The 20,835-nt window shown below is 33.1% G+C and overlaps 2 protein-coding genes across 10 annotated transcripts in view; one reads left to right on the top strand and one right to left on the bottom strand.

Annotated features, from left to right (window-relative positions):
- The window catches only part of LOC105832478 (synaptotagmin-5), a 31,150-nt gene extending 17,074 nt beyond the window's left edge, over positions 1–14,076 (top strand). For 8 of the 9 annotated variants that reach the window (XM_012673454.3, XM_012673463.3, XM_036286102.1 and 5 more), the window contains exons 3-10: positions 7,475–7,529; positions 8,068–8,281; positions 9,697–9,933; positions 10,327–10,425; positions 10,565–10,838; positions 10,968–11,201; positions 11,642–11,809; positions 12,578–14,076. In XM_012673454.3, the coding sequence (XP_012528908.1) occupies positions 7,475–7,529; positions 8,068–8,281; positions 9,697–9,933; positions 10,327–10,425; positions 10,565–10,838; positions 10,968–11,201; positions 11,642–11,809; positions 12,578–12,751 (1,455 nt within the window). In that variant the 3' untranslated portion in view covers positions 12,752–14,076. The remainder of the gene's footprint in view (positions 1–7,474; positions 7,530–8,067; positions 8,282–9,696; positions 9,934–10,326; positions 10,426–10,564; positions 10,839–10,967; positions 11,202–11,641; positions 11,810–12,577) is intronic. The other variant, XM_012673455.3, reaches the window with a different exon arrangement.
- Positions 14,077–15,714: 1,638 nt separating this feature from the next.
- On the bottom strand, positions 15,715–19,789 carry LOC105832477 (caseinolytic peptidase B protein homolog). Its single transcript, XM_012673453.3, has 10 exons — positions 19,302–19,789; positions 19,169–19,221; positions 18,754–18,943; positions 18,344–18,594; positions 18,172–18,262; positions 17,854–18,061; positions 16,901–17,033; positions 16,615–16,827; positions 16,248–16,545; positions 15,715–16,182 (listed from the first exon to the last, which is right to left on the bottom strand). The coding sequence occupies exons 1-10, from the start codon at positions 19,645–19,647 to the stop codon at positions 16,034–16,036; spliced, it is 1,932 nt and encodes a 643-aa protein (XP_012528907.1). The 5' UTR covers positions 19,648–19,789; the 3' UTR covers positions 15,715–16,033.
- Between the last annotated feature and the right edge of the window lie 1,046 nt (positions 19,790–20,835).

The following is a 20,835-nucleotide window of genomic DNA, read 5'->3' as shown; positions in this document are numbered from 1 at the left end:
CCTCGGAAATCTGGATGCACTTGTTGCGCCCGTTCTAGCGTGGGCTTCTCTCTTTCCATCTCTCTCTTAATCTCTCTCTCTCTCTCTCTCTCTCTCTCTCTCTCTCTCTCTCTCTCTCTCTCTCTCTCTCTCTCTCTTCGTTACGCGTGTGACTTCGCTCACCGTTCTCTTGCGTGTCGCAAAATACGTCGCACGTGCAACTAATCTCGAACGGTGGATTTAATTATAATTGGTCTTTACCTTCCAAACGATGCTTTGGTCCCTTTGGCATGTAATTTCATGACGGGTCACCTGCAGGAACATATTATAGCTTTAGCGATATTTAAAGGACGATAATAAATTGAAATGTTAAAATTAAAAGAAAATATCGCGAAACAAAATTCCGAAACACAAATAAAAGTTACGTAAGTTTATCGACGTTGTCGATTTCTGTAATGGAATCACTATAAGCGAATTGAGTTTTGGACTTTACCATAGAAAGAGTTGACTGTTATCTATCAGTTCGACGTTGTCCTAGAAACGCTTGTTAATGGAATATACGATTTCAATCGATAGCCAATTGCGCCATCGTGACAATTAATTGAATGGAAATTAAGCTCATCGCGCAGACGTCGCCTATCGTTATCTATTGTTATCTGCTAAATAATAAGAACTAACTGTATACCTTCAAAGTTTGTCAAGAACAGAATACAAAACCTTGAAAGTATTATTAATGTAACGTACACTGAGAAAGACGTACGACATTGCTTATAACATTGTGACTATAATTGCATAGCAAAATAATTACAACCTAGAATATCATTTTTATAATAATTATTACTACAATATTGGTAATTATAGCTATATACTTATAGTAATTATTTTATAATACAACTTACTATGTATAGTATTAAAATTTCCATTTTAATGGTATAATATTATAAGTTGCACCAATATTATGATTAAAAGAACTTTAATGCAGTTTAAACGAGCTATAATTTATAACTAATAACAATAAAATTATTGTCGGATTGAAAAAGGATTATAAATTAGTGATTTTATAATTATCGCAACTATTTTTTTTCTTGGTGTACATGTAGATAAGTTTAAATATTTAATATATTAATATTCAAATATGTTTAATATTTAATACATTAATATTTAATATATTAATATCCAAATAATTATTAATTATTCAATAATTTGTAATGTCTAGTCTGCAATTTTAAACACGTAAAAATAATTATGCGTTTTTTAATTAATAATAATAATTCTTAATTAATGTATAATTTATTCTCAAAATCAATGAAGTTTTATTAATTTAATGTTATACTTATAATTATATCAATCAGTAATGCACTGTTTTTCAGTGATAATATACTGATTCCGATTTAAAACATTATTGAAAGAAATGTATGTAGACACATTTATTTACCACTTTATTCTTATCAAATTTTTATTATCATTTTTTTTACTATCAACTATTGTCTTCCTACGTAAACTTTTACGAAGTACGAGAAAAGAGAGAGACAATTTTGACGTAGTTATTAAAATTCAACAATTTTACGTGTCTATAAATATTGCACAGTGCGACGTAATGCCATGCTCTGCATCAATGCCTTTCAGAGAAAAAGTGAAAAGTGATTTAATTGGCATTAGGACAGCTGACAGATACGCATTCGTTCGTGACCGAGATATCGTGTCACAGATTGACGTGCGTCCAATTACTAAAACTCTTGATAAATCAGACAGATTTCGATTCTATACATTGCAAATCTAAGATATCCCCGGGAAAAAATGTTTCATATAAAAACATATATATAAATATATATAAAATATGTCCATATATGTTTATATTAGCTTCCTTTCTTTTGTAAAATTTTTGTTTGATATAAAAAAATAATAGTCATAATGAGTAGATAGAAACTAATTTAAAAAATAATTTTTACATTGCTTCTTTTAAAAAGCTAAATGTGAAAAATTGTCTATATATAATCATATACATTTCGGAATATATCTGGTTATATATGGACAATTTTTTTCATACTTAGCTTTTTTAAAAGAAGCAATGCAAAAATTATTTTTAAAATTAGTTTCTATCTTTTCAGTATAATTATTATCTTTTTATATCAAACAGAAATTTTACAAAAAAAAAGAAACTGATATAAACATATATGGACATATTTTATGTATATTTATATGTTTTTATATAAAATTTTTTCCTGGGTCTAATTAAATGTGTTTTATTCCAAATTGTTGCTGCTTTGAAAATCGTACACATTTGTCATTTGCAATAAAATAATGTTTTGTTGTAAACGAAACTGTTATACTGTTATTTTTAAATTAAGAACATTTTTTCTCATTTATGAATTTAAGGATGCTTTCACATATTTTAAGTGTTGGCTAATTTATCTTAGTAAAATTTATCTAAATTCTTTCCTATTGAATAATATATTTAATTATTATAATAAAGCTTTATCAACATAATGCATTGTTATTAGAAAACCGAGGAATTTTTTAATTATATAGAAAATCTACGAAGTCGCTTATTTCAGCTGTATCTTATATCACGAACTGCGTTTCACCGATTGCTTCACGTAAAAGATTACGTTCTTCTGCAAACAAGTTGTACAATAATTTCATTTTTATAATAAAGTCTGGGATAGATTCATCTCGCGGACTCCTGCTTTCCGAGAAATAATCGAGCGTGAACTTGACGCGGAATGAAGAAGGTATTTGTAATTGTGGATCGTAACCGAGCGCGTCTGCAATTCCAATAGAAATAATGCTTGCGACGCACCTAAGTGCAGAGAATGTCGCTCTCCGACATAATCATGTAAATTGCGCTATTATATCGCTATATTCTCTTCAAAACGCGAAGTATACGCGATATTTTCAACAAATGTGAAGGATAGCTTGTGTGCGCGTATCGTTTGCTTGTCTATTTATTCCAAAGTACTATTTTCCTCAAAGGGGAATTATAAAAAGCTGCTATAACGTACAGCTTTATATTCTTCTGTTTATATTACTGCGCATTAAAGTCGACTTTTATAATAAAGTAGCAGTTTTGCTTCGCATGAAACTTATTGTTAAAATAGGAAATAAACATAATGAATAAACATAATGTTTTCTTGTCGGATAAAACATTACACATAATTCTAAGAACTCTCCGTTCATTTAAATTGTGAAATTTGTGAATAAATTGCATTTTCTTTTCAATTTAAATAAATTTAAAAAATGTATAATATTATTAAATTCTTTTCCATTGAATTTTTTTGTTTACATGGCGTATCTCGAAAACGCGATTTATTGTCAAATAGAAAAGTTTTATAAAAGAATTTAACAATTTCTTGTATTTTTACATACATGTATATGTGTGTACACACACACACACACACACACACACACACACAAATACGCGCGCATATACATTCCTATCAAATTATCACTTCAATATTTTTTAAACAGCTTTACAATTCCATAAATATAACGTTTCGTAATGTCACTAAAAAACTTTAAAAATACAAAAACAACTTTTAGACCATAACCGTGTGATACAAATGTAATAGGACGCGCAAAGTATAACATTTTGTTTTTCTATCATCCAATTCGATCATAAAAATTTGATGGAGTTTTATTTTTGATGTTGAAAAAAACAGTTCCAGTCTTTATGTACGTACAATCAATATAGCTTCAAATGAATTACGCAAGCAAATCTATTACCACAAAAAAATTGTCGAGGCGTTATTTATTTATTTTTTTTTTTTTGAACCTGCATTACATTCTGAAACGTTCAACTCATCGAGTGACTTCAATTATTCGTAATTCATTTAAAATTTACAAAGTCAATGTACTGAAATTTAACCCCCCCCCCTACATAATTTTTATATCACTGGTTGTATCGTTTTTATTCTAACGCTTAAAGGTCACCCGTTTTAATCGCGACTCTACTAAATTCTGCCGTCAGTATTTATTATGCATGGTCGATGACGGTACATTTTCCAAGTGAAACATATTTTACCTGCCGTACTCCGTGCGAGCTCGTCGTACACGTCCTCGAATATTCTGGCGTATATGGGGCGTCATTCCGGACATGAAATGTTTTATCTACTACAAGGAACTTCGTTCCAGTATGCTACGTAGCGGTCACCGCTGTGTCGGGCAAAATTTGCATGATAAAGCGAGTTAATTTTTCTGCCGCGGGGTAAAATTAAAGTGGACGCTACGTCGTAATAAAAGAAATTTCGCGGGGGGGGGAGGGGAATGAAGGAAGAAATTTTTGTATCGTGCATATATGAATATTTAATATCGTTATTTTGCAGTTTTGCGCTTTTCCGCGCGCGCACGTGTCGTCGTGACGGTTCTGATTCCCACAAAAGGATCTGTTGCTATTACGATGATTTTTAATTAAGCCGTCCGCATTTTCGTTCTTTGAATCCCGATTGCTTTGATATCATCGAAGTCTATACATCTAGTATTTGTTTTATTACTACGCTTATGAACGTTCAGTATTAAAAAAGAAAAATTAATAATTTTAGCGTAGCCAAAGAGAAAAAGATGCATTCGAGCTTAAATTTCCGTGATACATGTAAGATTTGAGTTCAAAATTGCAACATAGGATGTCTTTAAGATTACGTCTTATAATGAGATGTCTTAAAGTCGTCTAAATGATATCTTATAAGCCCTTGTTAATCCCATGGCGCGATGTTAAACGTGATCCTATCTGAGACGTTATCCAGAACTTTCCGTAGGCTATTTAAATGGAAAAGGAAAATATTAAAAGTGTAGTCATTTCAAAAATAGGAAGAAAAAATCGATCTAATTTTAAATTAAAGTAAACAGCGCCCCTGGTCCCGGGTGTTGACAGTATCGATTCCGCATGCCCTTTATTTACAGGCTGCTTAGAAGCGCAGATTGAGGCACGTGTCTAATTCGCCAGATAACACGTCCAATATAAATAATGATACTTAGCTCTGCTGAAACTTATATGACGGGGCACGGTTAGTCAATAATGTAACCGTTTACACGTCACACGTGGAACGGTTAATTTTTATATGTGCGACGGGGCATATATCTCGAGATCGATGAGATAACATCGTAGATAGGAAAACGATGGCGATTTTGATGTTTTGGCTCGGTGGGCGGAACCATGGATTCCGTTCGTGCTGTGTTCCAAGTATCGACCCGTCAAAGGCAGCTTCCAGCGACCTCACCCCATCCAACTGCCATCTACCCTCTCGTCACGTTGAAACACGAAGTTGGTATCTTTGAGGCTAGCTCTCTCTCTCTCTCTCACACACACACACACACACACACACACACACACACACACACACACACACACGCACGCACGCACACACGCACACACACCTTCCCTGGGTTCATAATTCAAAGGTGCGTCCTTATCAAGGGCTTATGGAGGACGCTTCGAAACTTCAAAGGAACCATTCGATTATCTTCTCTATCTCAGAAGGACTATCCTCAAGAGACCACATCGAGTAAAAATCGTCTTTCTTTAAGAAGACTAAATTCTATTTGCGTAGTTGTTCCGTCGCCGTTAGAAACGTCTTTCCATTTCCGTTGTTTTTTAACGTTATTGTTATTTCAAACGTCAAACATTTATTTCTATACGAAATAAAATAAATTGAGACAAAATGTGTTTGGATAAGAGAGCGAACCGACGTGAATTCTACGAAAACCAAAAAAAAAAAAAAAGAAACTTGAAAAAACTAAGCGCGAGTCCTTGTTTCGCTTATAAATACACATTAAGAGTGTATACACATGCGTATGTATGCATTCACGCGTGCTTCACTGTGCAATAAGAGTGGCACGATTAATTATTGAATGTACACGTGTACGTAAACTAACATGTATGTACATATGCATGCAGAAACTTTTGTCTCGACGTTCCATCGTATCACAATTTTTCGCTCTAGATTTTCCCGCACGAATCACAGTCGAAGTCAACGCGAGCGCATTTACAATTTCCTTAATATTTTCTTTAACGACTCAATTCTGTGGTTATATTTTGGATGTTTTAACAAGAAAAATGTCGGGAATTTATATAGACTACTGTTTTACAAGAATTCCAAGTTTAAATAAGATACTCAAAGTATACTTGTATATTCGTAATTGAGTTGGAAGCGTTTCGAGTCTAATGTCTTCAAACTTTATTCATTCAATGACGTTCGTTGCGAGAAAGTTTACCTCTTTTTTTTTTCTTGTTACGAGTGAGAGACGCTGCGCGCGTAATAAACGTTTATTACAACAGTACGCTCAATTCCTGAAACAAGCGATCTTTAATTATAGCGTTAACTCCCCTGGCAAGTAAAAGCGACACGATGCGACGAAAATTGTGATGTTCACGAAGTTACGATTAAATCATTAAAATGCACGCTGCTTTTGCTTTCATGGAGAAAAGTGAGACATCGTATAACACACGCATATATACGCGCGCGCGCGCGCGCCACCAGATGAAAATATCGACATAATTCTTCGCAGTGGCGAGGCCAGAACGGGAGGTATAGAAATAAAAGGTGCAGACTAAAAACAAGAGATAATTAATGTCCCTGGCAATGCGCGAAAACACATTGGATGTAACGCACACGCCGTTATACGAGACCGTCGGTGAAATGCGAATTTAATTAATATATGTAATTTATTATGAAATTTTGAATACTGATTTGTCCTTCGTGGAATCACCATCAATTATATAAAATTCGTTCTGTGCCGGTGTGTTTGTATTATTTACGGTTCTATTGCTGCGAGAACCTGAAGTAAATTACGAAAAAAAAAGAGAAGAACCATTTGAAAGAGAATTATCGAATAAAAAAATCATTCCCTCGTGCATTGGGTCGAGGTCTAGATTCTTCCGCAATTACGTCGCATGTAATACAAATGTGACAAATGTACGTAATTAGACAGAGATCATTTAACGGAATGAAAAATATTGTAGGAAAACACACTGTAAATATGCGTTTCTCACTTAATGCATTATTTTTTTTTCTCATATTTCTCTTTGCACGATTTTTAGATAATTTTAATTCTTTTGCTATGCACCAAATTTCATCTTCAATAAGTATCACGTTGTGTGTGTGTGTGTGTGTGTATCACCTACAGATTCATATCATTCGTAGTACAATTAATACTAATGATACTAGTGTGTAAAAACAAATATCGTTTATTTGTGCAGCGATATTATTTCGCGGCAGAGAAAGATATTTCGCGCGAGTGATTTCCAGCAGAATTTTCCCATCCGAGAAAAATGTCGGAAATTTCTTGTGTCGAAAATTTTCCAATGCGAAAAATTGGAGCGAGAGTCACGCGCCCGTACGCGCGTTGCCGCATACACTTAATTAAAAATCTATTCGGCGAATATTTAACGAGCGTGGCGCGCATTCGGATTGAATATACCCGACGGCGTTGCCTATAGGTATCGCGTTTATTGTTGGTGTATTAAGGAGAATTCTAATTGAATCTTAATTTTCCATTTCAGGAATTTAACGTCGCAAAGGAGCAACACGCGGTACAACCGTCGGTAACCGAACCAGGTAATTGTGAGTGCTTCTAATGGGATTCCTTCCGCAAATATTAGTTGGAATTACGTGCATAATTTAAGTGGCTACTACGCGCACGTACCTTCGATCGTTTTCTGAAAAATTATGTCTAGTTTATTGCTCGTGAGAAATGACAGTCGATCCTTTAAAACGAGACAATCGAGCCGGTTGATGCTGATTGGTTTTTAATTAATGTTTCTGGAGATGGACGTTCGTTATATTATATTGCCCTCGGAAAAATTGCACCTACGTCAACAACCTATTTAAGATTTCCCTCGACGCTTTTTTTTTACACGCGTCACAGTTTTATTTATTTATTTATTTATTTATTCGCTCGAGATTGACTCTCGATATCGACGCGCCCCTGACGCACGCCGTTCTGCCTCACGGGTGACGGAATTCGATTGCGAAGAAATTTATAAACCATCGCGTCGCGCATAATTGAGAGGCTCCCGAAAGCTATCTTCTGGTTATTACCATGATAATTTTCCATCCCTGCATAATTTTATGTAATACTTTTCACCCCCTGAAGGCCTGCCCCATCAAAGTCGCAGTTGTCCGGGCGGTCGAACGTTGGCGAGGAACTCGTCCGTCAGCTCGCAGAGCTCGGTCGAGGGTGCGTCCTGCTCTTCGAACCATCGGGGATCGTCGCCGCAGATCAGAGCGTTCGGCCCGGACGGACGGCATCAGCCCCGACACGATCCTCTACACACCGCATCTTCGTACCCACCCAGCAGAAGCTCGAGGTCAGCGCGAAGGACCCGATCCCACCCCCCTCTTTTTTTTTAGTTACCATTTAATATGCAAGCTCTCGAGAGATTTCGATACTATTATTTACTTTTTAAATATTCGCAGGTTCACGGTTTTTTTTTAAGCTTCGATGAATGACGTTTATGACGACTTTGCATATAAAGTAGCAAACAAATATAAATAGAAATATTCCGTTGCATAATTTATTCAAGTCACAAATATAAAAAATTGCTTATTAATGAGAGTGATTATTCTAATTAAAAAAAAATTCTTCTCGATTTACTTAAATAAGTAACACGGTGATTTATTCATAATTAATAAAACTTTTTTTATACGCTTTTACAAGTTCCTTTAGCGTTGATATCAACGTCTGTTTTCATTAATAAACTTGAACTAATATAACTTTCGTTTGATATAATTTTTCTTAAACTATATTCAGCAGACAGGATATTATTAACACGTTCTTCATTGATATTTTATAACATATAATTGTCAAATATGTAGTTATTAATGTTGTATACATGTTATTATGAAAGAAAATTTGAGTAGAATATTAAAAATATTTCTACACTGTAATTATAATGTTTAGGAATATTACGTTATGGAGTAACAATTCAAAAACATTTATAAAATATTACGTCATAATGTTCCTAAAATTAATGTTTTAGAAGATTGATTTTAAGGATGTATTGGACATACAATCTTAGACAAAAGTGCATGAAATTTGAAATACTTAAATATCTACGCCTAACGCATAGTAAATCTAGATGTAAGAAACTTGAACGATAGTTGGAGTCTTATTTTTGCTCTTACAAAGGTATTTTTCACGTATTTGCGATTTTTTTCACTTATGAGTTTTAACTTTTGACAGTGAAAATGCATAATTATCTCAAGTTATATTTTATTTCTTTAAAACGGTGTAGCCAATTGAAACTTGGCAGATATTTTCATCTCTTCATATACTAGATGTACAAAAAAATTCAAAACACTGGTACTATTTCTTCTATATTTTTTTAACTGTTTCATCTATCAAGATCGTCCTTTTCCATAAGATAGGAAAAGGATACCACGTAAAATCAATGAAAATTAAAATAGTTATAACTCAGCAACCGTTTACTGGATGCGTTTTCAATTTTTTGCAGTATGTTAAGGAAACTAAGAGAACAATTTCACAAATTGTAAACTTTGTACCATTTTGAACTTCAGTCCGATACATCCTTAATGTTCTTTGCTTGAGTTTTCGTTTTTAATGCAAATTCAAGTTAATTTGTCAGCAATTTATTTCTAATTGCCCAAAATATTCTAACAAATTAATAGATCTATTTCGTAACTCTAAGGATCTTTAGTTGCGCCTCAAATTCTTTTCTCTTTTATGTAATCCGTGGACGTGTAGTTTGGAAATTTCCCATAGATCTCCGTCACCGGCTCGCGCGGCGTCCTTGGATGCACGCTGTGCAAGTCCTGCCAGTTACACGAGCAGCCTGCATAGTGGAAATGCGTCACCTTCACAGACCTCTTTGTCGTCCGTGGCAACGGGTGTAAGTTCCACTTGCGGGTGTTCGCCAATGAATGCCGTTCAAAGTACTTCCAGACAGACCAGTCGTTGCTTATCGCCCCTTCTCATCCCACCGCCACGTGCTTCCATAAGGTAAATAATAGAGCTCTCTCTCTCAAATGTGATAAACATGAAATCTTCATAAAAATGAATAACGTCATTTTCGCGTATGACAAAGTATAAAATTCAAATAAACAGGAAAATATCAAGAGAGTTTATCTCCGCAAACGCATTAATAATGTAATTTCCGTCAGAACAAATTATATATAATATTTTCATAAATATGGCTTAACATTTGTTTTTCATATAAAATAATCTCTAGATATTCTGATATAATATTAGCTTTCGGAATTGCCGTCTGTAACGCGCTATACGAGATATTATTAATCAGCGGGGAAAAAAAAGATTGCGCGGATTTGTCCTCGATAATTATTAAAAATTCCAATTGAACCCTTATTAGTGTATGAAATACTCGTTCCTCTGTAGCAGCGAGGGTGGCCCCATACCGCCCGCTTCTCCGCTTGGTTCTTTACAACCGGATCTTTATCAGAGACGTGACGGCCCTGTCTTTCTCAGCGCTCGCAGGTACATAACAAAACTTCGCTCATAAAACTTCGCTGATGATCCCAAATTAGTTTCTCCCGCTACGCTAAGAGACGCTTGATTATTAGCTAAAGATAGCACACAATCCGCACCAACCGCGACATTTGCGTAAATCCCGCAGGACGGGGAAGCATCTGGGCAGGCTTCATCTGCGCCTGAGGTACGACTTCGACAAATCAGATTTGGACGTGCACCTGATCGAGGCGCACGATCTCGCGGGCAGCGATCAGGGCGGCTTCAACGATCCCTACGTGAGGCTTACCCTCAGCCCGGAAGTGGACAGCAGGAAAAGGCAAACGCAGATCCACCGGAACGACCCGAATCCGTTTTTCGATCAGCACTTCAAGTTTCCCGTCAGCTACGAAGAGCTGCAGGAGAAGACTCTAGTTTTGCAGGCAATTACATAGCATAAAAAAAAATCATACAGAGCGATTCGTATATTATTTGTACATATATATAAACTAGAGTAGAATATCCATTCCCGATTCAATTGAAATAACTTGTGGACGTTATGACGCGATTAGGTATTCGATTACGATCGTTTCTCGAGGAACGATGTGGTGGGCTCGGTGAGAGTGGCCATGGACAGCCTCGAATTGGTCTCTTCCACTTCCTCGGTAGAAGTCTGGGGTGAAATAACGAGGGAGCGCAAACCACCGGAGGAGATTCAAGAGGTGCTGGTCTCATTGTCTTACTTGCCGAGTGCCGAGAGGCTCACGGTTCTCATGATGAAAGCTAGAAATCTGTTTCCCCAGCAGGTACGATATATATATAAAATGAGGTAATAATATATATCACATCGCTTTAAAAATAGGTTTCTTTTTCCATCAATCGCGCGCCGCCTTTCGTTTTAAAAATGAAAGGTGACCTTCACTTTTCTCGTTTTTTTTTTCGATTAGTATAATACTTCGGCAAATATAATCCTGGCAAGAATAAAAATTGGAGCGTAGATCAAATGTAAGAAAAGAATGAAGCGTTTAGCTCTCATAATGTTTCTTTTACGTTCTATTTTATGCTTCCTAAAAGTTTTGTTTCACTCTCCTCTTATATTCGATATGTTACACTCTGATTTTGACTTTCGCTAGGGAAGCCATATACACATTTCCTCAAATGTATCTTTAATTTAGAAAGTTCACATTTTTTTGTAATTATTTAATTAACCTCAGCAGTATGCGTTTCTAAATAATATGTGACGTAGGACAAGGAGACACTGGATCCGTTCGCGAAAGTCAGTCTTCTCTGTGGAGAAAGAAGAGTAAAGAAAAAGAAGAAAACAGCTGTCAGGAGGGCTACGACAAATCCCGTTTGGAACGAAGCAATGTCGTTTAATATACCTGCCTCATTACTCGCGTCGTCGGCTATAGAGGTATGTAAAAATTGATATCCTATATGATGAAAAAAGTTCTTGTAATATTTTGTAACGTTATTAACAATTTGCGTTACATACTTTGATTTTAAAGATTTTTGAAACAGTACATTAAACTTTTTAAGATTTTATAAGTTTTCTTCAGAAATAGGATGAGAAATTTTAGAAGTCTTCAGAATATTTTAAAATTTGTATACATGAAAAATTCGAGAAAAGATACAGACTTTCTCAACACTTATAAAAAGTGTTCTAATTCGTATTAGAACCCGTAGGAAAAAATTATGCAAAAATTACTGCACAAAAAATTGCATATTTTTGTGCACAAATTTTTGCAGTTTTTACAGATTTTTATACAAAGTTTTTGCCTTCAGAATTTTTCTGCAGAATATTTTGCAGAACTTGATAAACGTTTTTCTGAAGTTTTTTGCCTTCAGAAAAAATTACATAAAATTCTGCAAAATTTTCTACAGAAAAATTCTGAAGGTGAAGACTTTGTACAAAAATCTGTAAAAACTGCAGAAATTTATGCACAAAAATATGCAATTTTTTGTGCACTAATTTTTGCATAATTTTTTTCACGAAAAAATCTAAAAAATTTTTTTATTGTACAGAAATTGTCAAGTTCTAAAATCTATACAAAAAGTTGAAAAAATTTATGTAAAAAATTCGAAGAAAAATGTTTACCAGTGTATATTCTAAAGAAACTGCGCATATAACAAATAGCATGTAGGTCAAGAGAAAATAATCGATTAATTGCGTCTACGTAAGATATGCGTGCTGGATTCGAGCAGCGAGCTGATCGGCGGAAACGCCATCGTCGGATCCTGCATCATTGGACCGGCTACAGGTGCCGACAGCGGTAACAGTCAGGGACGAGAGCACTGGCTTCAAATGACGCAGTCTCCGAGGAAGCAAATTGCCGAGTGGCACACGCTACACTAGTTCGATCGTTATTACGATCTAGCCGTTGGATTGCCCGAATATAATTTTCGCGTCCTCGATCGAAGGAAATACAATCTGTCGTCATTGTTACGTCATAATAACGAATAGTCAAATGACCATATACGAAACGTATAGCGGTATTATATATAAATGTAAAAAAAAGATGACGTATATCTCCCCTCCCCCCACTGTCTCAACAAAAAGACAAAAAAAAAAAAAAAAATCCAAAATGATTCATTAAGGAACCGTTCATCTTCTGCACTTTTATAATAGATATATTGATCCGTAATGATTTCGTTGCATCGAATGTCGATGCGCGAGGAAAGGGAGAAAAAAGTAAGAGATGAAAAACCGATTAATATTCTTCGTATATATCTATGCACTCCATATATTTATATCTCTAATAGGTATATACTATGCACTTGTACTTTTGTTCATTGCACAAACTCTATGCGCGCGATCCAATTGTGCATTTCTTAATTTTTGAATACCCGAACGATTTAGAGACGTATTTTTAAAATATCTTAATATATTTTAAAATATCTATTAATGCGTTACTATGAATGCATAACTTCTTCGAAGTTACAATAAAAGGAGACGTGGTCCCCCTAAGCTGTGAAGCAAAAGCAGAGACAGGTCTCGCGTTTCGCTTAACAGATCAATAATTAAACGTACAAACTAATACTTTAAGATAAGACACTGACTTGAGAAAATAATTACCAAGTCCGAGTACGCTGATCGAATCATCTTTGCTAAGAAGCTACTTTCTCTCAGGTTTATCCCGTATTTCTCTTATAATTACGCTTCTTCTTCTTCCTCCTCTTCTCTTCGAGAAAAAAAAAAGGAAATTACGTACATTGGAAGCCTAAATCTGTCAAATGTGGCCTAGAAGAGTATTTAAAATACGCCGTGTCTATAGCTTGCTGGCTGATCGAAAAGGCCTAATATCCCTGCGAACGAGCATGCTAATCGCGACAACGTATTGATTGTCGTTATCGCTGTGTATTTTGTCGAGTGTGTAATTCATATGCTAAACAAATTTAAAACAAATAATGTTTGTGTGAAGAAAGTAAAAAGATCCAGACATTTTTCGTTTTTAGTATCAAATACAATTTAAAAATAACAGGCAATAAAACGTTTTTTTTTTACAATGTCTCTACAAGTATATACGCACATACTTGCTTTCGTTTACCGAAAATTAAGTTTGATTTTTCCACGAATCAAATATTATGAAACGCGAAAACGTATCCGATCAAAACTATATCATATCGATAATTTATGCTTTCGAATCTGCTTTTCTTGATTTTAAATGTCGAAAAAAATAATAAGCTTGCCGGTTATTCAAAGATTTAATCGTATATATGTACGTTGTACATCGTTTTTTAAGTGTCTGCGATTTGTCAGTCGAATTGCATGGTAGCGATCCACATTGCTGGAAAGAAAGAACTAAGTGTTATTGTGTGAGCGTTAAGAATATCTAAAATAAATATTATAATGAATAAGTATAAATATATATAAAACATGTAAAGAGAAAAATCTCTAAAGATCTAGACGAGAAGAAACGTTTTCACCATATGAAAACGTAGTCCGAATTGTACGCTTAAAACTTATATATATATATATATATTATATATATTTACGGTATTTCTATTCTATATATTATCGAAAAAATATATAATAGAATTAGAAATATCTTATGCAGCTGCAATTATATAAAGATGGACATCAATAATAAAAATTTTCTGTAATAATCTTGAATTCTTTCCTCCATAAAAAGTAAGATTTCTGTGATTAAATATTTAATAATAATAAAGCTTAGAAGTTTAAAAAACAACGTCTTTTGTTTTGTGGTTGAAATTAAGATGAAATAGCAAACGAATGAAGAAGAGCGAATCGATTCGATAAGAATGAACTGTTCACTCGGTAATCAATTTAGAGAAGATAATTAGAAAACCAAATGTAAGAGATAAAGATAATAGTATAAATTTCGAATCTTTCATCAGTTCTATAAGCCGAATTTTATTTACAAAGCATTTATAGACAATTTCAAATGCATCACTGTTACTGATCTCCATCTTTTCAGCTGCGTTATATTAATATGAACATACACTTGACAAATGTCTTATATGTTTACCGTCGTACAATCATCCTGGGTGTCTGCTGAAAAATGTACTTTCGATATTACTATATTCTACCACGTGAAAAGTTCTTTATAAAGCATACTTACACAAATTCTCGTTATACAAGAGAAGCTCAATTTTTTTCGACACTTAGGTCAAATTATATTTATACAATATTTAAAAAAATTTAATCGACTTATTTGACATATACACTGAAAATTCAACTGTTCACCCATGAAAAACTGATGTAACAGAGCCAGCACGAGTTGTTATATTTTTTATGAATTTATTTTTATCAATAAAAAAAAACTCGTTATGGTTCTTCGATCAATAGGAATGACTATTGATGGACCTGAATTTGCCTTGCACATTATATAGTATACCAAGAAGAGCCTCACTTAATATCTTAATTAACAAACGATCTAAAAAAAACAAATGAAAAAGGTCATGTTCGTCGTTCGTCCTGCCAATAAAGGATAAAGAGGAGCATTTTATCTTACTTGTCAAGATTTGTAAGTAAAAACAGAAGGAACATTGTTTCGAAGAGTTTTTAAAGATATGTCTCCCGTATATCCGTACACCGTGAAGAATATAAATAATGTATTCTAAATGTAATGTGTAATCAATATTTTCTTGTAATGTAACTCTCGATCCAGTTATAATTTCTTTCAAAATAAACAATAACTTATTTACATCAGAAAAATCCAATGTGTTTTATCTAAAGCTGTGAATTGGATTTATTTGTATACAGATTCGACAGAAACATAACCAGAAAACTTTGGACTTGCATCGCTAATTGCGCACTCATAAATGTTAAAAAATTCTGTTGAGTAATATACGATATGCCTATTACTTATATATTTTCAATCTTTATCGTGTGCGTAATGAGATACGCATACACATTAAGAGTGTGAGTAAAAAAATAATTTCTATATAATTGTGGCAGAATAAGATATCACAAAATATCTATATTACACTTAATAAAATAAATTTTTGCGACATTCATAACACAACACATACCTATATATAATCTAGATTTTTTATTATGATTTAGGCATTTAAACACTATCGTAACAAATAACATAAAACTTTTCCCAGATCTTCTTTCTTAAGTGACAACGAGTTTGATACAAGTTATTAAAGCAAAACTAGCATTTTATAATTACAAGAATTTTGAATTAACATTTTTCGTTAACTTGTCTGTTTCGACGATATCGACGAATTTTTTCGAGCCCTTTTGTTGAACAGAAAGAGTTATGCTTGCTCCACTTTCGTGCCACTTGGCTTTTAACAATACACAGCATCCTTTACCTATCAAAAAATTGCCATTAAAAAAAAATGCAATATTTAAGAAAAGAAAGAAAGAAGACAGATACCAAGTTCCCCACGTTCATGAGCCGCTGCTAATTGATTAACGACACGTCTTTCCACTTCGTATTTGATGGAACGAGCGCCATAATGAACATCATATCCATCTGCTAATACTGATAGAACTTCCCTATCCCATTTTATTTCAATCATGTGTCTTTCTTTTGCACGTATAGCCCATGCCTTTAATTCTCTGGCAACTAATTCTATTAATTCAGCCCGAGAAAACGGCAAAAAGTATACAATTTCATTTATTCTTCCCAAAAACTCGTCTCTCCGAAAATGAGCTTTCAGTATTGGACGTACCTATAAGATTTTATTTAAAAATTTTCCACGAGTTTTAAAATATACCTTATATATTTTTGATTTACATACCACTTGATCCTTAAAATTACGAGATATCTCAATGCGTTCTGGCTCTTGATCTTCATCAGTAGTATTGACCAACCTATGGTTTAATAGTCTTTCAGCTTCTGCTCTGAGTTGCATTGCATATTCTGCAATTTCTTCGCTTCCTAAATTTGACGTCATTATAAAGATGGCATTTTTACATTCAATTGTTTTGCCTTTACCGTCAGTTAGTCTTCCCTTAAAAGTAAATATTATTGCATTATTAGAGAATTCTATAAAGAGACAAATAATTTAAAAAGTAAATAATTACTTCATCAAAAAGCTGTAGCAAAACGGTTAGAACATCGGGATGCGCTTTGTCAACTTCATCAAATAACACAACAGCAGAAGGACATTTTTTTAAAAGTTTCGTCAGTTGTCCACCATCATCATGTCCCACATATCTGAATAATAGGTTTAAAATTTATCGCTATTGTTATATATCAAATTTGAAATATAACATATGCAAACTTAAGGATCCATTTTACTGTTAGATTAAAATTTTCAAATTTTTTGCATAATTTGATAACCCTAAGCGTGTAGAATATAGCTAATTAGTTGTAAGTACCAAAATATAAAAGTTTATATCAATGAAAATCAAACCTGAAACTTTAAACGCGTTTTTCTCAAAACAATATTTTTTGAACTAGCGGAAGTGATAGGGCACACGATATTCAACAAATCATCTCCAATCTTTTTTTAAAATATAAAACAATGTTTTCTCCATAGAATAGATTACAATTATACCAATTATATCTGATAGTTCTTTTTGCAACAAAAACTATTGAAAAATTGAGGCAAAGATTGACATTTTTTCTTATAAAGACTGCAGTTTTGCTAATTCGTATCCGAATTAATTTCTTGTAGTTTATTCCAGAGACACTTATATTGATTAAAACAACGTTTTGTTCGATTGTTTTGGACAACTTTTGCGATCTCTAGAATTTCCTCCAAGAAACCATTTCTGCATGCAGAGGTTTCGACCATCTCACTTTTCTCCACAATATATAAAATCGATTTTAAAAAATTCTTATACATTAAAGTATAATAAATAAAATACAAAAATAGAAAAGTCTATCTTTTTTATTTTTTTTCCCCCAAAAATTTCAAATATTGCCTTTTTTCAGGTTACAAGATAGAATGGACCCTTAAAATATATAAAAAATGATTAAACAAAAATAAAAGTAATAATAGTACTAAAATAATAATATATTAAAAGTATACCCTGGTGGTGCTCCAATTAATTTTGCAACTTCATGTTTTCCCTGATATTCAGACATATCCAACCGAATAAAACTATCTGACTTATTCCTGTGAATATAAGCGGCTAATTGTTTGGCTAATTCGGTTTTGCCAATGCCTGACGAACCCAAGAACAGAAATACTAGGGGATGCTCCTCATCTATCCAACCATTTTCCTTCCTTCTGATAGCTAATATTAAATAATAATATTAAATAATATAATAATTTGTAAACAAATCTTTGGATAAACTATTTTCTAATAAAATATTTTAAAATCTGATAAGATTATAGAATTCTTACTAGAAGCAACAATGGAAATTGGTCCCTCTTGTCCTACAATATGTTGTTTCAAACGTTGCTCTAATGGAAATCTGCGACGTTCCTCTGCTTCCTAAGAAGAAAATTTAATACACAAATGATTTTGATTTTGCACATGCAATGTTATTATAAAGAAAACAAACGTAGTATTTACCTTTTCTTTTACTATTTCATCATATTTAATGGCATGTTTGATGAGCATTTCTTTAATTTCCCCTTCTTTAGCGTATGCAACCGCCCGATGTCCAGCTTCATTTTCTATAGTTGGATTTGCTCCTCCATCTAACAATGCTTTCACACAACCTTTTGAATCAGCTAACACAGCATAGTGTAATGCCGTAAAACCTTGGAAAGTAGCTCGATTATTTAGTCGGTCAGAAAATTCCTCTTCTCTCTTTGTAAGAACTAAAATATTAAAATTTCTAAAATTAATCTCTCAACACATCAATATATTTTACAAAGGTTCACACTTGATATTTCTTTTTGAACTTTAATATTTAGAAGAAAATATGCTTTTTGTTATCTCTTTCAATATTAACAATAATGCTTATATAAAAATAATACCATCCAATGAATGTAAGCCCTTTTCCATGGCAGTTCTATATACATTAACAAAGTTATCTCCTGCATTTACATCGGCACCATTATTCAATAGAATTTTTATGATATCTTCTTTTTGATTAATAGCAGCAGTCTGCAATGCTGTCCAGCCTAGTGGATGCCTGGTATTTACATCAATGCCATCTGCTATAGACTAAAATATAATGTTATAATTATATTAAGTTAATTTTCCTATTTTAAGTTATATATTGCTTTATATATATATATATATATATATATATATATATATATATATATATTTAATAGAAAGATAAACAACAAATAACTTTATTTAAAGAGTACAATCGTGAATTAATCTTCTCAATACCATGATATAATAGAAACAGAATTTCATTATATTAATTATTATAAAACTTACCTTTTTTAATTCTGTAATATTGCCATACTGGACAGCACGAAAAAATCTTTTCTCTACAAAATATATTAAGAATCTATTTGTATGTAATCTCATTACATATATATGTTTTTTTATGCTCATAACATATAGGTACCTTTAAAATGTGAAGCATCACAAAAAGCCACTATAAGCCCAAGACTACCCAGGAGCATTCCGAGATGCTTATAACGCCTCCTGCCAGATTTCTTACCGTATTCGTCGTATCTTTCTCTCGTAGTTATCAAAGGGAAATTGAAGAAAATTCTGTCCAATAATTTAGTCAATGGATAGAGTCGAGGTGCCAGCAACAAGGAATACTGGGCATAACCTCTCTGACAGTTCCAGCACATAACTTCGTTAAAGCGATCACCGTTTTTGACACGTACTCGACGGAAAAACGTCTCCACCGTGCCGGTATTTTTTATCATGGGACGTAATTTCAAAATGCACAGTCGTGACATGTCGAGCTATCAATTTTTCATCGAGCTCACGATAGTCGTGGTCACATGGCCCGATTGAGTCCGACACAATCCGACGTATACACGTCTGCTGCGAAACACTGCGAGACGAATTGCTCGAGAAGTACCAAGCCACTACAAACGATTGAGAAAATTACGAAACGATATCTGTTTATTGCATCAGATGATTATTAAATATTATAAACTGAAACAAAGAAACATATATGTCTTATATTCCTCTATTTATTTATTTTTGCTAATCTTAACGTAATTTTTAACTGATAAAGTGTTTGTGTTTTAATTAAACAATTACATTGAGATTAAATAAAACGTTAATTAAATTTTAAAAAAGAATTATTTACATTAAATTAAAATGTAATTTTTTAAAATTAGATCACTTGATCTATAATAATAAAATGTATAATTGAATATCAAATAATCATCAAATAAATTGAATATTTCTTTATAAATTATAAATAATTGTTTGCATGAAATAACAAAGAAATTGTTGTTATATAAAAATGTAATTTTTTCTCTTACATATTATGTTATTAATAAATTAATGTTTATGTATTTTAGAAATATATTATTTCTTTAATTAATTAAAGAAAAATTAGGTAATTTATAATTAACTTTTTATTAATTTTATTATTTATAACTTTAATACCTTAATTTTAGTTATTGTTCAATTCTGATCAATATTAATTCACTTTTCTCTTTTTCTATCTCTTAAAAATTAGAAAAGGCTAAAGTTTAAATCGTGCAAAATAAACATTATCTGGACTATTCTTTCTCTTATCGGAAACTCTTCTTTAACAAGTGTTTTTTAACCTTATAATTAAAAAGCCTTTGATAATTATTATAAAAGTTACAATCTTAAGATAATTCTCTTTAAAAAATTAAACGTAATAGATCGAGAAGAGGAAGAAATATACGGAAGATCGTTCGGAAAAGCGTACGACAGCGAAAGCGCGATTTTCAAAAAACTTTTTTGGCGCTCGAGCACTTCTGTTGGCCACCATGTTGCGTCGAAAATTACATCCGCTGTCTTTGTTCAAATTCGAACAAATTTTGATCGCGAGGGCGAACAATGGGTGCAATGGCGCATCTCGGCGCAAATCCCATCCGATTTGCACCGATCGTTCGGTCGCCGGCGATCCGAATATGGCGCCAAGTCCCCTTCCCTCCCCC

This window comes from Monomorium pharaonis, chromosome 4 (assembly GCF_013373865.1).
Source record: "Monomorium pharaonis isolate MP-MQ-018 chromosome 4, ASM1337386v2, whole genome shotgun sequence".
Classification (NCBI taxonomy): domain Eukaryota; kingdom Metazoa; phylum Arthropoda; class Insecta; order Hymenoptera; family Formicidae; genus Monomorium; species Monomorium pharaonis.
This window is presented reverse-complemented; position numbering and strand designations above follow the sequence as displayed.

What these genes read in the sequence shown, in the direction of transcription:
- LOC105832477 (XM_012673453.3), bottom strand. Translation starts at nt 19,647, where the DNA reads ATGTCACGACTGTGCATTTTGAAATTACGTCCCATGATAAAAAATACC. An exon ending in ATATTACAGAATTAAAAAAG is followed by an intron (nt 18,944 to 19,168) that starts GTAAGTTTTATA and finishes ATTATATTTTAG; the next exon opens with TCTATAGCAGATGGCATTGA. An exon ending in TTAATTGGAGCACCACCAGG is followed by an intron (nt 17,034 to 17,853) that starts GTATACTTTTAA and finishes CCTATTATTCAG; the next exon opens with ATATGTGGGACATGATGATG.